Genomic DNA, 12,246 nt, shown 5'->3' with positions numbered 1-12,246 from the left:
CATATATGCTGGGCCGTGATGAGCGACCGCTGGCATGAGAAATGCGAAGGAGAAAGAGGAGCGTGTTATGTTCTACGGTATATCATAGAATGCAGTTCATGACGCTGCATGTGTATCATAGTGCAATGTACTACATGTGCCACCAGTCCCCCTTTCCCGTCCTTGATTCGACCTCAATACCTGAACGTGGCCTCCCCGAGGAGCCATTGCTCCGCAGGTCAGTGCTCAGATCCTCACCTATGGTCGACACCGCAGACTGACCAAGACTGCCAGAAGCGCAGCGAAAGTGCGCTCTCACTCGCCTCGCTGTTTTCCTCCACTCGGAGCTGTGGCTTTTCACATGCGCTCTTGCGTCACAGCGCCAGGTGCTGCGATGAGAGTGAATGTAGTGGCTGAGGGAGCTTCACAGCAGGTGATTGCGCTGATGCTCGCTCTTTTTTTGGGGCGTCGTAGGTCGCCGCGAGAGACAGAGAATACGCTTCGTACTTTCGAGAAGCTGCGATGCATTGGGAAATGGTGAGCACTGTGTACATGCCTCATGCATTATGCGAGTGTATGTTCTGCCCTAGATCTGTGGCGTTTGCTGCTAACTATGTCCTACAGTGCTTCACTTCGGCTTCTTTCAGCATTTTCACAAGCTCCACGGGACCGTTGCCTAGCATTTGTTCACTTCTTGTGACGTGACGCGACAGTCACATGCTGATGAGTTCGGGCGAGCTCGACTGCCTCTTCCCTTTCATATCTTCCCACGAACAGTACCACAACTACCACCGCTACAAGACACCCATACCACATCCAACTCATATCAGCAACTCATAATATCTTCCAACTTCCAATACCAAAGACTGACAAGTCACATCGCACATCAAGCCGCAGCGACACTTGGTCGTTCGTGGCGCCTGCCATGGCTTATCTGTCGCCTGTCAGCTCTGGGCGGTATTCACGCGAGCGCACCGCCGACACGGATCGCAGTGGACCAGGGCATGGATTGTTCGTGACTGGAAGAACCCCATCTCCTGGACCGAAGCAGGATTGTTATGACGAAAATGGGATGTACTCGGAGAAGACGGAAAAGCCTCCAAAATGCGCGGCCTACGATCCGAGGACATTCGCGCTGAAGCAGCAGACTGGAGTTATTGTTGTCGAACTTGCCCAACTTTTGGGGAAGCACCGCCACCACAGTCAGGACGTCGAGACGATGTGGCAAAAGGCTGACAAGTTGCGCGAAAGCCCCGAGCCTCCCCCTATCAGCGTCATGCTTTATGGAGCTACGGGCACTGGGAAGAGCTCGGTCACAAATTCTTTCGCCGGGCAACCTGATGCCACCAAAGCTGGCGATACCGGTCAGAGCTGCACTGCGGTTCCGACAAAGATCGTGTTCAAGCTCGCAGGCCAGACAACTTTATACGCAGCTGACGTCCGCTTCTACGACAAGCAAAAGCGAGTGACCTTTTTGAGTGAGCACATCAAGCACTTCACTCGCTGGCATTTGGACTCTCACGGGGATTGGCCGGAGGAGGAGAAGCAGGAGTACCAACAACGGGCGAATGCTGCGCTGAAACGATTTCGAGCGTTATTTTGCGATCAAGATGAATTCTCCTCGGAAGGAAACATCGTCAAGTATTTCAAGGAGCATCGAAATGTCGCCGAGACCATTGAAGACCTAGATCAATGGTGCATGACCCTGCTCTCTGGATGCCAGGATGTGGAGGGCTGTCCAACGCTGCGAATGAGCTCCGATGACTTGGAGCAGATCAACACTGATGTTGAGCCATATATGTTTGAGCAATACAAACTGGAGGAGCCAGAATTATGGCCTCTGGTCGATCATGTCTGCAAAGGCATATCTACATCACCAATTTTGCGCCACATTGAAGTGAACGATCTCCCTGGCACGGAAGACGTCGATCGCGTCCGGGCAGAAGTTGCCAATGAATTCATCAAGGAGTGCGATATTCTCTGGGCAGTGGCTGGTATGGCTCGCGCCGTTTCCGATGCCTCGCTCGACAGCAAGCTTGCCACGTATGGGGCTCGGTTTGGATCGAATGTTGCCATTATAGCCACGCATTCCGACGTTGGTGCGAATGCGAATCTTGCGAAAGAGATGGCCACGAAAGGCGCTGCTCCGTCGAGTATCGCACGGTACGAGCAGCTCTCCAAGGGCATCAACGAGCTAAAGAAGGACATCAAGGGACGCAACAACACAGGCAACAAGCGATCACGCAGTCTACAGGAGCTGGAGACGGCCGAGATCGAGCGACTTGATGTCCTTGTTGATATGCGCAATTCGTACTTGAGCAAGACGCTCAAGGAGGATAAGCAGGTGCACCTCGCACCTGGAGTCCAGCTCTCGGTATTCTGCGTGTCTAACACACATTACATGGCGCATAAAGGTGTGGAGACCAACGAGAAATATCACATGAGCGTGGAGATGACCAATATTCCTGCCTTGCGCCGATTCGCCCTCGAGGTTGCTGCCCCCAATGAGTTCAATACTGCTGATGAATACATCAATGCAAGTCTCACGCTTCTCCGGGGAGCTGCATTGTGGGCTGACGCAGCGATGTCAGAGCGGCGGCAGACACTCACCGAGATGGCCCAACACCCCGCGACTCTGCTAGAGACCAGTTTAAGCTCATGGAGAGAAGCTGTAGACGAAGAGTGCAGCCGACAGCTCATACAACAGCTGCTCAAGAATCGGCCTAACTTTGTAACGGCAGCGCTCGAGGTCGTGGAGAAGTTTACTGAGCACGCTTGGAACACACAAGGCGCATTCTTTCGGAAACATGGCCGCCATGCTCCACGAGGAAAGAAGCATCAAATCTTGAATGAAATGTTTGCTGACAAGCAAAGTGTCTTTTTGAATGCCCGCTGGTACCCTCTGCTCAAGCATATGAAGAAAGAGCTTGATGCTACGATCGATAAAGTATCGGACGCCCTCGATCGCATTCCGGCCAAGCTCAACAATATGCCGGCTGCCACGCCAATTGCTTTGGAACCTTTGCAGGGCATTATCAATTCCAGCGTTGATCGCATCCGATCTGCACTCCGGTCAAGGTATGAGGCGTTCGCGAAGGAGGCAAGTAACATCCAGCTAGATGCTACGCGAGATGTTCCGACCAGCTACTTCGCAGATGCCATGCGACCACTGTATACAAAGTGCAAACGAGACTCGGGAGGAGGAGTGACCGACCGCCGTTTGCACCATCTGCGGAACTGGCTGCAGGGCAAGAGCGAACAAGGTGCTACTGCCTGTCCATTCTCCGCAGTCACCCGGAATTTGGAGAAGAACTTCAAGACAGCTACAGATTCATTCGCTCGAGACTTGCAAAATGACATCAAGGCAGTCCTTGAGGAGATGGCGGGCAGTTTCGAGCGTGCGATCAGAGAGGATACGGGTAATTGGAGAGAAATGTTAGCTCGCACGGAGATCAGAAGATTTGTTGAGTCCAAGGAGCAGGAAATGAAGGATATGGAGAGGCAGCTGGAAGCGGTGAAACGAGAGTATCACCACGAAGGGGCTAGGTACTGAGGACGCTCGCTCATGTTATGATGTGGTGGATGGGTGCTGGGAGGCACGAAACGGTCAAGAAAGGCTGAAAGAGCTCAAGTTGGAGGAGCTTGAGGCTGTGAAGGAGCAGTATGGCGTTTTAGAAGAGTGAAGCTTGACCGAGTTGCCAAGTCATTCGATGGGCGAGTTGCTTCTGACGATATTTGACTACTTGGGCAATTCCTGCGACATACGAAGCTAGCAAGTCGGCAGCGAGATTTGCAGAAGCAATCTATGAGAGGTACTCAACACAAGAGCCTTGACAATCAAGATGACCTTTCGAAGCTCCATACAAGCACCCAAGCCTCCACTGGGACGATACCACTGTAGAAAATGCGAAGCAGCCGCATCAGCGCGCAACACTCGATCACATGCTATTTTCATTCCGATGCGCGTCGATACTACAGCATCACTCTGATCTTAACAATGACGACGCGCATTGCCCTATCACAAACTCACAAAAAGCCCTATACACATATAAAAAAGTGCAAGTTTGAGCCAATGGCGCTCTTCCGAACCACAGCCACCAACACCTATCAACTAACTCTCCAGAAAACCAAGAATGACGAACCTCCAACCAACAGACTCTCGTGATAAACAGCACACCCTTTCGCACTCTAACCCCAATAGGGCACTAGACAGCACGAAGGAACCAGGAGCAACAAACATCCTCCTACCACATGCCACACGCCACCTTCAGGTACGCTAGCCAAATCTTCGTAGCAGACAATTCGCGCCTCTTTGAACTTACACTTGAAAGTATGCTATAGTGTCTCCAAGACCGTAAGACGGCTACCACTACGGATCATGGCTAGGAATATACAATGCTCCGAACCATGAAGGATGATTAACCAGAGTTTCATGCGGCAGAGCGCCTCTTGAGAGGCACTAGGTGCTGACAGCGAACGTGTCAAAGCACGAAACCTACGTGGAGAAGCATCATCAACACCATCTCCCGTCATCAAAGAGACCCTCAGGCCTCACATATTGCGCGACCCATCTAGCCAGCGTGCGATCGCTCTATGACCAACAGCAAGACAACATCAGCGCTTGTGAATCTCCAACCCACCAACCACCAATCATCACGACAACCCCTCGCCACCAACCCCTCTCCAAAGCAGCAAAAGACCAACAGCGCAGCAAAGCGCAGCACAGCACATGAAGTGGCACAGCACAGCAAAGCACAGCCTTTCCACAAGTCCCAAACTCTCAGCCATGCAGTGTCTGGCGGTAAACTAACTCTTCAAGCGTAAAGTCAGTTTACCGCGCGGGGCGGGGGAGGCCGCCATACACGAGGGGCCAACAGCCATCTCCAGCGGGGCAAGGCAAGCAAGCAAGGAAAAGATCGTCGTCGCCAGAGAGTGTTGATCAGCCAACTCTATTCCGCCTCACGGTCGACGAAGAAGTGCCAAGTCGCTTGTTCTGAAGTGAAACTTGCGAAGTGTTGATCGGAATATCCCAATTAGGTATATGTGGTGGGAACAGTTGTGTGAGAGGTATTGCATGCTCATGGCAATGATCAGGCGATGTGACTGACTTGCAGGTCGAAATGACTGATGAGGTGATCGCTCGGTCGTCGACATGTAGAGATCTCTGCGCAGACTTCTCAGTCGATGGAAGGTGGGTAATGACACGTGATAGCTGTGAACGTGGCAGCGATATGGAATGATCAGTCGGAAATGTGAACACGCACATGCACAAAGATGCTGTTTCCAAGTATACGATCTCTCGAAGCTCAATTTCTGACCTCTGTGATGAGCCCCACAAAGCCTTCAAGGCCGGCGACACCTTTCTCACCTCTTTCGTTGCCAGAATACAACGGAGCACCACCGCTTGGCATGACGAGCACTCGGTCTCCGACAACAACATACTCCTTCGCAGTGTCGAAGCTCAAAGTCACTAGAAGCTCGGATGCAGTGATGTGTCCAGCCAAGTTCTTGTTTTGCGGCGTCTCGATGCTCTCCTCCAAGTCATCAAAACCGAAAGGGTCCTCAGCGCCATTGTTCGGCTCCGAAACGCGCTCTTCCGGAGAATCAGGCGCTCGAGCAGTGACGACTTTTGCAGAAGCTCGGACGCTCGAAATGTAGACGACGACGTGATTGCCAACTGCAAGATGCTCCAGATCTTCCCTCGCGAACCGGGCAGTGAAGCTGCGTGCCGCAAGGGGTTGGATCGCCGAAAGTACCATGCCTTTTCGTATCCGTAGCAGTTGGGCAGTCTTGATAGACGTATCGTCGAGAGTGACCGCGATAGTGCCAACCTGATCAGCGTGTAGCGAGTGCACGGGTAGTCTAAGATTCCTGATGCTGGTCACTTTGACCCGCCTCCATTCCTGATTGGGCAATTGATATAGTGGCGGCGTGAAGTGCGAGTTCCGGAGCGCTCCTGGAAACGATCGGGATGTGGGCAGGCTGGAAGATGTGGATTTGCGCAACGGGCGCTCATCCGAATCCTCGGAGTCCTCATGCAGTTCATGGCCAGAGAAGGGGCCGACAACCGCTACGTCCCCGACAGATAGTTGACCCGAGCGTATGCGGCCAGATACAATCACGCCCGCAACTTCTGCTGGCTTGCTGTAGACATCTTCAATATCGAAAATGGCAGATGCTGCATCTGGTCCGTTTTCCAATAGCGGCTCAGGGCTCGGCAACTCGTGTAACAAAGCATGCAAATTACTGATGCCTGTGCCGTCTACTGCACTTGTCAGCACGATTGGGACTGATCCCCGGTAATCATTGAGCAGAGGTAGAGCAGTGTTGTACGCAGACTCCAGAAGCCCAGGATTCACAGTCTGCAAATCACTTGCATCCGTGATGTTGCCTTTACTGGGCATCACAGCAGGCTTCCGGCCGGCAGCCTTCAGCACATCCAATATTCTTGACAGTACGAGTCGGAGACCTGACTTGGAAGCGAGATCGAGCTTGGTGATGACGACGATCAACGGTAGTTGCAAACGCAGGCACAAATTCAGCTGAGCGGTCGCCAGATCCATGGCAGTGGGTATAGCTGCCTGCTGTGAAAGTAACGGGGCGTCGCTCGCACTTGCAGCGCTGTCTTCGTCGTTCGCAGAGACGCAAAGCAAAGTCCAATGAGGCGACCAACCGACGAGGCCTCGGATTGTTGTTCGGCGGTACCGCGGGTGGCCAGCAGAATCCGAGACAAGGATCAAGCGATTACCAGCAGAGGCAAGGTGCATGTCGATCCAGGTCGAGACGTTTTCGGTAGCATAGTTTACGACCTCCACAGTCCCATTCATCCCTTCTCGATATCCCAGCAACTCTTGCGTGACCGAGCTCGTGATGCCGGAGCTCCGTTCATGGCGATGACGCAGCATACTTAGTCGACTTCCTCCAAGACCATTGTCCAAAGTAGAGGTCGTCAATGTCCCCAGTAACGAGGACTTGCCAGACCGAGTCGGTCCCGTTAGTGTGATCCGCAATTGCTCGGTGCTGGGTGGGGCGAGATCTGCAGAAGAGGGCAATGCGGTGAGTGATGGCTCACTGTGAGCTCCCTCTTGACCTGGCAAAGTTGGGCTGGAAGAATGCAAGAATGGTCGCACCAATGCTTCAGCCACAACAAGTCTCCCTGAATGTCGCATCTTCCGCTCTTGGTTGGCAATGACAGTATCTTCCAGCCACTCGCACTCTCCTACAGTTTCTTCACGTAGTACCTCGACTGTGCAGCCTAAGCATGCAGCCATCGCTCGCAAGTTGTTCAAACTTTCTTGCAATTCATCTTCAGCCAGACCTATGAGGGTGCCATCATCGGATACGCCGATTTCGTACAGCGCACCTTGGCTCTCTTCAAGTCCGTGTAATAGCTTGCCCATTTGCTGAGGTACTTGCAGCTCTGGCAGCGCTTCTGGCAGCGTGGGCATGATGATGTTGTCAGCAGAAGATGTGTGATGCGGAGAAGACTGCTGGAGGCGCCACATGAGTTGTGTTGTCAACTGCTGCAACCTGTGCTGGCGGAACTGCTGCGTGGATTGTGAAGGTGTATTGTTCCCAGAGGTGGCGCTAGAGTCTGCAACGAATTCTGCAGACGCCTTCACTTTTGGAGGTCCATCTTCAGCCATTGCATGCTTGGAGCCGGGCACGTAGATACCGGTACTGGTAGATCGAAACTTGCGCCTCGGCCGCAAAAGCAGATGGAGCTTGTATTCCACAGGACCATTTTGCGGCTCGGCATGGAGTCGTGTCACTTTTTGACCATTGTCCGCAGCTTCACGCAAGCTTTTGGCTGCCGCTCCCAGCTGGCCATTGCTGTTGCCATCCCCTTCAGGTGCGGGGCTGGACCTATCGTCCGCAGCTTTCAGCCATGGCGAAGACACCCGAGGAGTATCTGGCTCCCAAGTGAATATGGACGCAGAAGCGTGCGCCATGTTGACTCAGCGGCGGTGCTGATGCGCAGGGCGGCTCAACTACTGGTTGTGATGTGTGGTACCCTTAACGACCCGACAGAAATGCTTCTGCTACTTTGCATTCGCAATCTTCAAGTCCGATATCACACTGTATTGGTCGAGTGCCTCATCGATATGAATTACGCCGCAATTCGCCGAGCCTTATTTGCTCCGCTAACGATCGTGTATTGGTATGCGTTCGGTGAGTTCTGAACAGGAAGGTCATCGATTTCGACATGGTGATGAGCTCGGTTTGGGCGATGTGAGAGTTTGCTAAGGTATGCGCTTGCTTTGGGAGCAACTCAAGACCACTGGAAGGCAATCATGATGGTAGACGTGCTGTTGCAGTGCTGGTTGTTTGTCATCGCCAGGAAGTCGAAGTGACGTTCAACCCTTGCGAGGTCCCGCCGACGCCGCGGGAGTCATCGCGCCCGCTTCACGTGCACGGCGCCGAAATGTGCCAAGACGCGACTGCCAGGCTTCATGGGTGGCCTTACGACTTGAGACAGGCGGCGACGCTGCTTTCGTTCAGATGCAGGACTAACTATCGCTCTGGCCGTACACCGGTGGAGAGACGGACACAGCGGCATTCTATCCGGTGTGGATTTCTTTGACAACCGATTCAATGTGCCAAGCAGCTCGTTTCGTTCCCTGCCCGATTCTAGACACATGCTGCGCTCGTCACCCCATGGCAGGCATCCAACCCGTGAACCCGACCGTCGGAGAGTGGGCTCTAGTGACGGAGCACGCAAGGCGAGCTGGGATGAGCGCTGAAGCGAGATCGCGCCAGGCTGGAGGCTGGAGGAGCTCTGGGACAAGGCCACCAGCGCGCGCCACATCATGGAACGCATGAGCCGACACAGCGGAAACAGGCACGGCACATCGTGGCTCCTTCGCGCTCCTCCTTGCTGCTGTTTTTAAGCACATGGCGACCATGCGTTGCTGGATTCTGTGAATCCTGCCGCATGTACACAACATCCATCCCGCAGATCTGGAGAAGCAGCAGCAGAGGCGCTGCGGAGGTTTGGAGATGGAGGAGCACAGCGCTCGACAGCAGGAGCAATAAGCAGACACGGTACGCGCGAGACCGTGATGACCGCATTCCGCGCCTCTGTGCCTCCTGGGTACATACCGTAGGCGACTCGTGATGAGATCGCGCAGAACCGGGCTGTCACGTCCGCGAGCATCATTTCGTCCGCACACCTTTGCGTCGACTGTGGGGGCCTGATCATCGAAACCTCGCAAAAAAGTCCCAGAACGTGCAAGTCGCAAACAAGCTGATCGTCCGGGCGGGCAAAGCAACTCCGAATGCGAGCGCGCACGGCACCAATCGTCGTGCCAGAAAGACACGCCTTCAACCTTGTGGGGTCCATGTGCACGCCGCATGTGCCACGCGCGGCGCCAACTCGTTAAACGAAAGCGCAAAGACCAGGGTGTCGCACAGACTCCACTCTGGCACAGACGCTGCTCGCTGAGCCTTAGATTCTGACTCAGCAGGTAGGGAAAGTCAGTGCACCGGTGAGAGTGGCATGCACGCGCGCTCTCTTCCCTGCCGCCCTAGGTCGCATTCGTCGACCGGAGGGCCATGTTGGATCACACTGTAGCAGTGCTGCTCCGTAAGCGTGTGTCCTTCATTATCAGATCCGATGCAGTAGCGATCTTCAGTGTGCCCTCAGTCGCAAACTGAGCACGGTGGCGCGGGCAAGAGCAGTTAGGCGAGCTCTCAAACTGAGTTTCGAGGTTCTGCCAAACCCTTGTCCTTGGTTCGAGACATCACTCGGTGCCGAAACGGCTGTGCCTCACATGTGCACCTCGCGGAGAACTTCGCTGTTTGGTACGGGGAATACTTTGTGACAACAGGTTTGTGAAACTTTTATGCAAATGAGTTTGATGTTGAGTAGTAGAGAATCGAGTTGTGGGTATTGGTCGTAAAAACTTCTAAACGGCGCTCTGAAAATGCTACGAGTTGACCTCCTGATGTCTTGACGATGATCATGATCGTCTCTGTGATGCCCCAAACCAATTTTCGAATCATTTCCCCTCCGAAGGCCGTCGCTGTTTTGTGCATTTGTCGTGTGCCAGATGCCCGTTCCGCGCAGTTGTACGCGTGAACTCTGCACCACATTTCGGGCAATACGACTTCGCAGATGTGCCGGACTTCTCTCGTTGGTGTCGCAAGAGGTTGCTGAAGGTGGAGAATTGACGTCCGTTGCAGCCGTGCTCCCAACATTGAGGCTTGGGTCGCTGGTTGAGCACTCGTATCGATGAGTCGCCGCCAACAGGCTTCGGAAGATTCTCGTTGACGCCACTGCCCACGAATGGTGGCGGCGCATACTGGTTGCTGCTGCCGTAAACTTGTGGTGGAGGCGGCGCAGTAGTGTACGCCTGTCCGTATGGGTTCGACTCATAGATGTTGAGCGATCTAATGTCCCAGTCAGTGATGGACTTTCGAGTCTGATAGTGTGGATCGACTGACCTGTTGTATTGCGACACTCCCGAGGAGCCCAGGTGGGGTGACGGTAGCGGACTTTGGGTGAGACCGCTTATTGAGGGAATCGTCTGGCTAGGAGCCATCGAGTAGTTGGTCTCGTAGGGGCTGCTCACACGACGGTAGTCGCCGTAGGCTGAGCTCGCGGAAGTCGTGGCCGGCATCTCGGAATATCTGCGTGCGCTCGATGTGTCTGCCATCCTGCTCGAGTAGAGCGAAGGACTGGATGATGACGCCGTTGTAGCATATGCGCTTGCGCCGCTGGTTGCAGTTGGCTGCGTGACGCGCATCGGCGGGATGTAGTTTTGATCCATGGCGTAAGCTGTAATTCGTTAGTGGCAGTTCTACGAGTGAAAGGAATGAACGTACAGTTTGAGTCGGAGTCGTAAGGGGAGCTACCGTAGGTCGTGGGAAGCAGGAAGCCTAACGAGCTACGCAATGATCAGCTGAGTCGGCCATCAGTCAGGGTGGATCTACAACACTAACCTCATCTCCGCAGACACAGATGGCTGCTCAAATGCAAAGTCAGGAGCGACGCTGATGCCAGTGGTGACGGGCTCGTCGTTGCAGTCGATTGATACTGTTGGGAACGATGATTCCGAGCGCGGTGGGGTAGGTGCCGTCCACTGCGGAAAGGGTTCCAGGGAGGGTTCGGCCGTAAAGCTTTGAGGTTGAGGCGAGTGCTGAGGAGTGAGCCACTGGATACCGCCCAGTGCAGTTGATGTTGGAATGGGATGCTCGAGATCAGCCTGACTGGATTGTTCGGCGGCGTACTGGAGGAGCTTCTCGGCTTGCGACACTGAGATGGCTCGGGATCGATCCGCGTGGGAAGAGCGCTTCTGGATGGCGCCGCGAGCGTTGATGGATGAGGTGGTCGAGAAGGATGATTGAGATCGGATCCTGTTAGGATTGATACAGGTTGACTGGAGAGATGGTGAGTCCATGGTCATGAAAGTCAACTATGGAACAAATGGGTAGGCCAACCGGAAGGAAGTTCTACTTTTAAGGTCACGGTGTCGTGCTGGGGTCTAGCAGAAGTGATATACACAAGAGCAGACGTCCTGAAGCATAGTGCTAGGGCCTGCGTTAGAAGGTCTGATCGTTTTAGCAGCTTCGCGTGCTGCGGTCGGCGGGCTGTGATAAAGGTACACCTGTGAACCAACACCCGCTACCCTCTTGGGTGCTAGCGGACGGGTGCTTAGTTTGAACGAAGGATCCGGATCCCGGCCCACCATCTTCAGCGTGCCTCTGCCAGGCTTACCGAGCCGTCGTCGCTAGTCTCGCGGGAGCCTGCGAGCTTCTTCTTGGGGACTTGACTTTTGTGGCGGGCGACAGACAGGCGCGCATCAAGCTTTGGCACGCACGCACATGTTTGATGACGGAGCGCGAGTCGCGGCGGGAGGCACAGACTCACCAATCGCGATCCGATGCGCACAGCCAACAGTAGTAGCAGTAGCAGCAGAGCAGGCAGCCAAGCGGGCTCGGAGCAATGTTCACGACGAATGTCTCCGGCCTGACAGTGACTGTGCGACTTGATGGCCATCTCAGCCCGCAGTGCGTAGTGGAGATTGTGATTGCTCAGGCCCGTAGATCGACGGATGACAAAGCTCACAAGGCGCAGGCGTGGTGACAGGGACAACCATAGGCCATGCCAGCAACTACTGTGTATCGGCCGGCGAGATTGCAGCAAGATCGGAGCCGAAATGTGGTTTGTTAGGGCAAATGGGCCTGCGTTGAAATTCTGGTGGCCAAGTGCGGGAGCGCAATTGGTTGCATAGGCGAGCGATCATTAAGTTAGCACTCTCGAAA

At 54.2% G+C, this 12,246-nt stretch overlaps 3 protein-coding genes across 3 annotated transcripts; 1 reads left to right on the top strand and 2 right to left on the bottom strand.

Moving 5' to 3' along the window:
- Positions 1 to 904: 904 nt before the first annotated feature.
- On the top strand, positions 905 to 3,532 carry RHO25_002738 (uncharacterized protein; the record flags this gene model as incomplete). Its single annotated transcript, XM_023598292.2, has 1 exon — positions 905 to 3,532. The coding sequence occupies one exon, from the start codon at positions 905 to 907 to the stop codon at positions 3,530 to 3,532; it is 2,628 nt and encodes an 875-aa protein (XP_023455933.1).
- Positions 3,533 to 5,285: 1,753 nt separating this feature from the next.
- RHO25_002737 (uncharacterized protein) lies at positions 5,286 to 7,931 on the bottom strand (the record flags this gene model as incomplete). The annotated part of the gene is made up of 1 exon (XM_023598291.2): positions 5,286 to 7,931. The coding sequence occupies one exon, from the start codon at positions 7,929 to 7,931 to the stop codon at positions 5,286 to 5,288; it is 2,646 nt and encodes an 881-aa protein (XP_023455929.1).
- Positions 7,932 to 9,980: 2,049 nt separating this feature from the next.
- Positions 9,981 to 11,387, bottom strand: RHO25_002736 (uncharacterized protein; the record flags this gene model as incomplete). The annotated part of the gene is made up of 4 exons (XM_023598290.2): positions 9,981 to 10,371; positions 10,426 to 10,759; positions 10,807 to 10,868; positions 10,924 to 11,387. The coding sequence occupies 4 exons, from the start codon at positions 11,385 to 11,387 to the stop codon at positions 9,981 to 9,983; spliced, it is 1,251 nt and encodes a 416-aa protein (XP_023455930.1).
- Between the last annotated feature and the right edge of the window lie 859 nt (positions 11,388 to 12,246).

Source organism: Cercospora beticola, chromosome 2 (assembly GCF_033473495.1).
Source record: "Cercospora beticola chromosome 2, complete sequence".
Classification (NCBI taxonomy): Eukaryota; Fungi; Ascomycota; class Dothideomycetes; order Mycosphaerellales; family Mycosphaerellaceae; genus Cercospora; species Cercospora beticola.
This window is presented reverse-complemented; position numbering and strand designations above follow the sequence as displayed.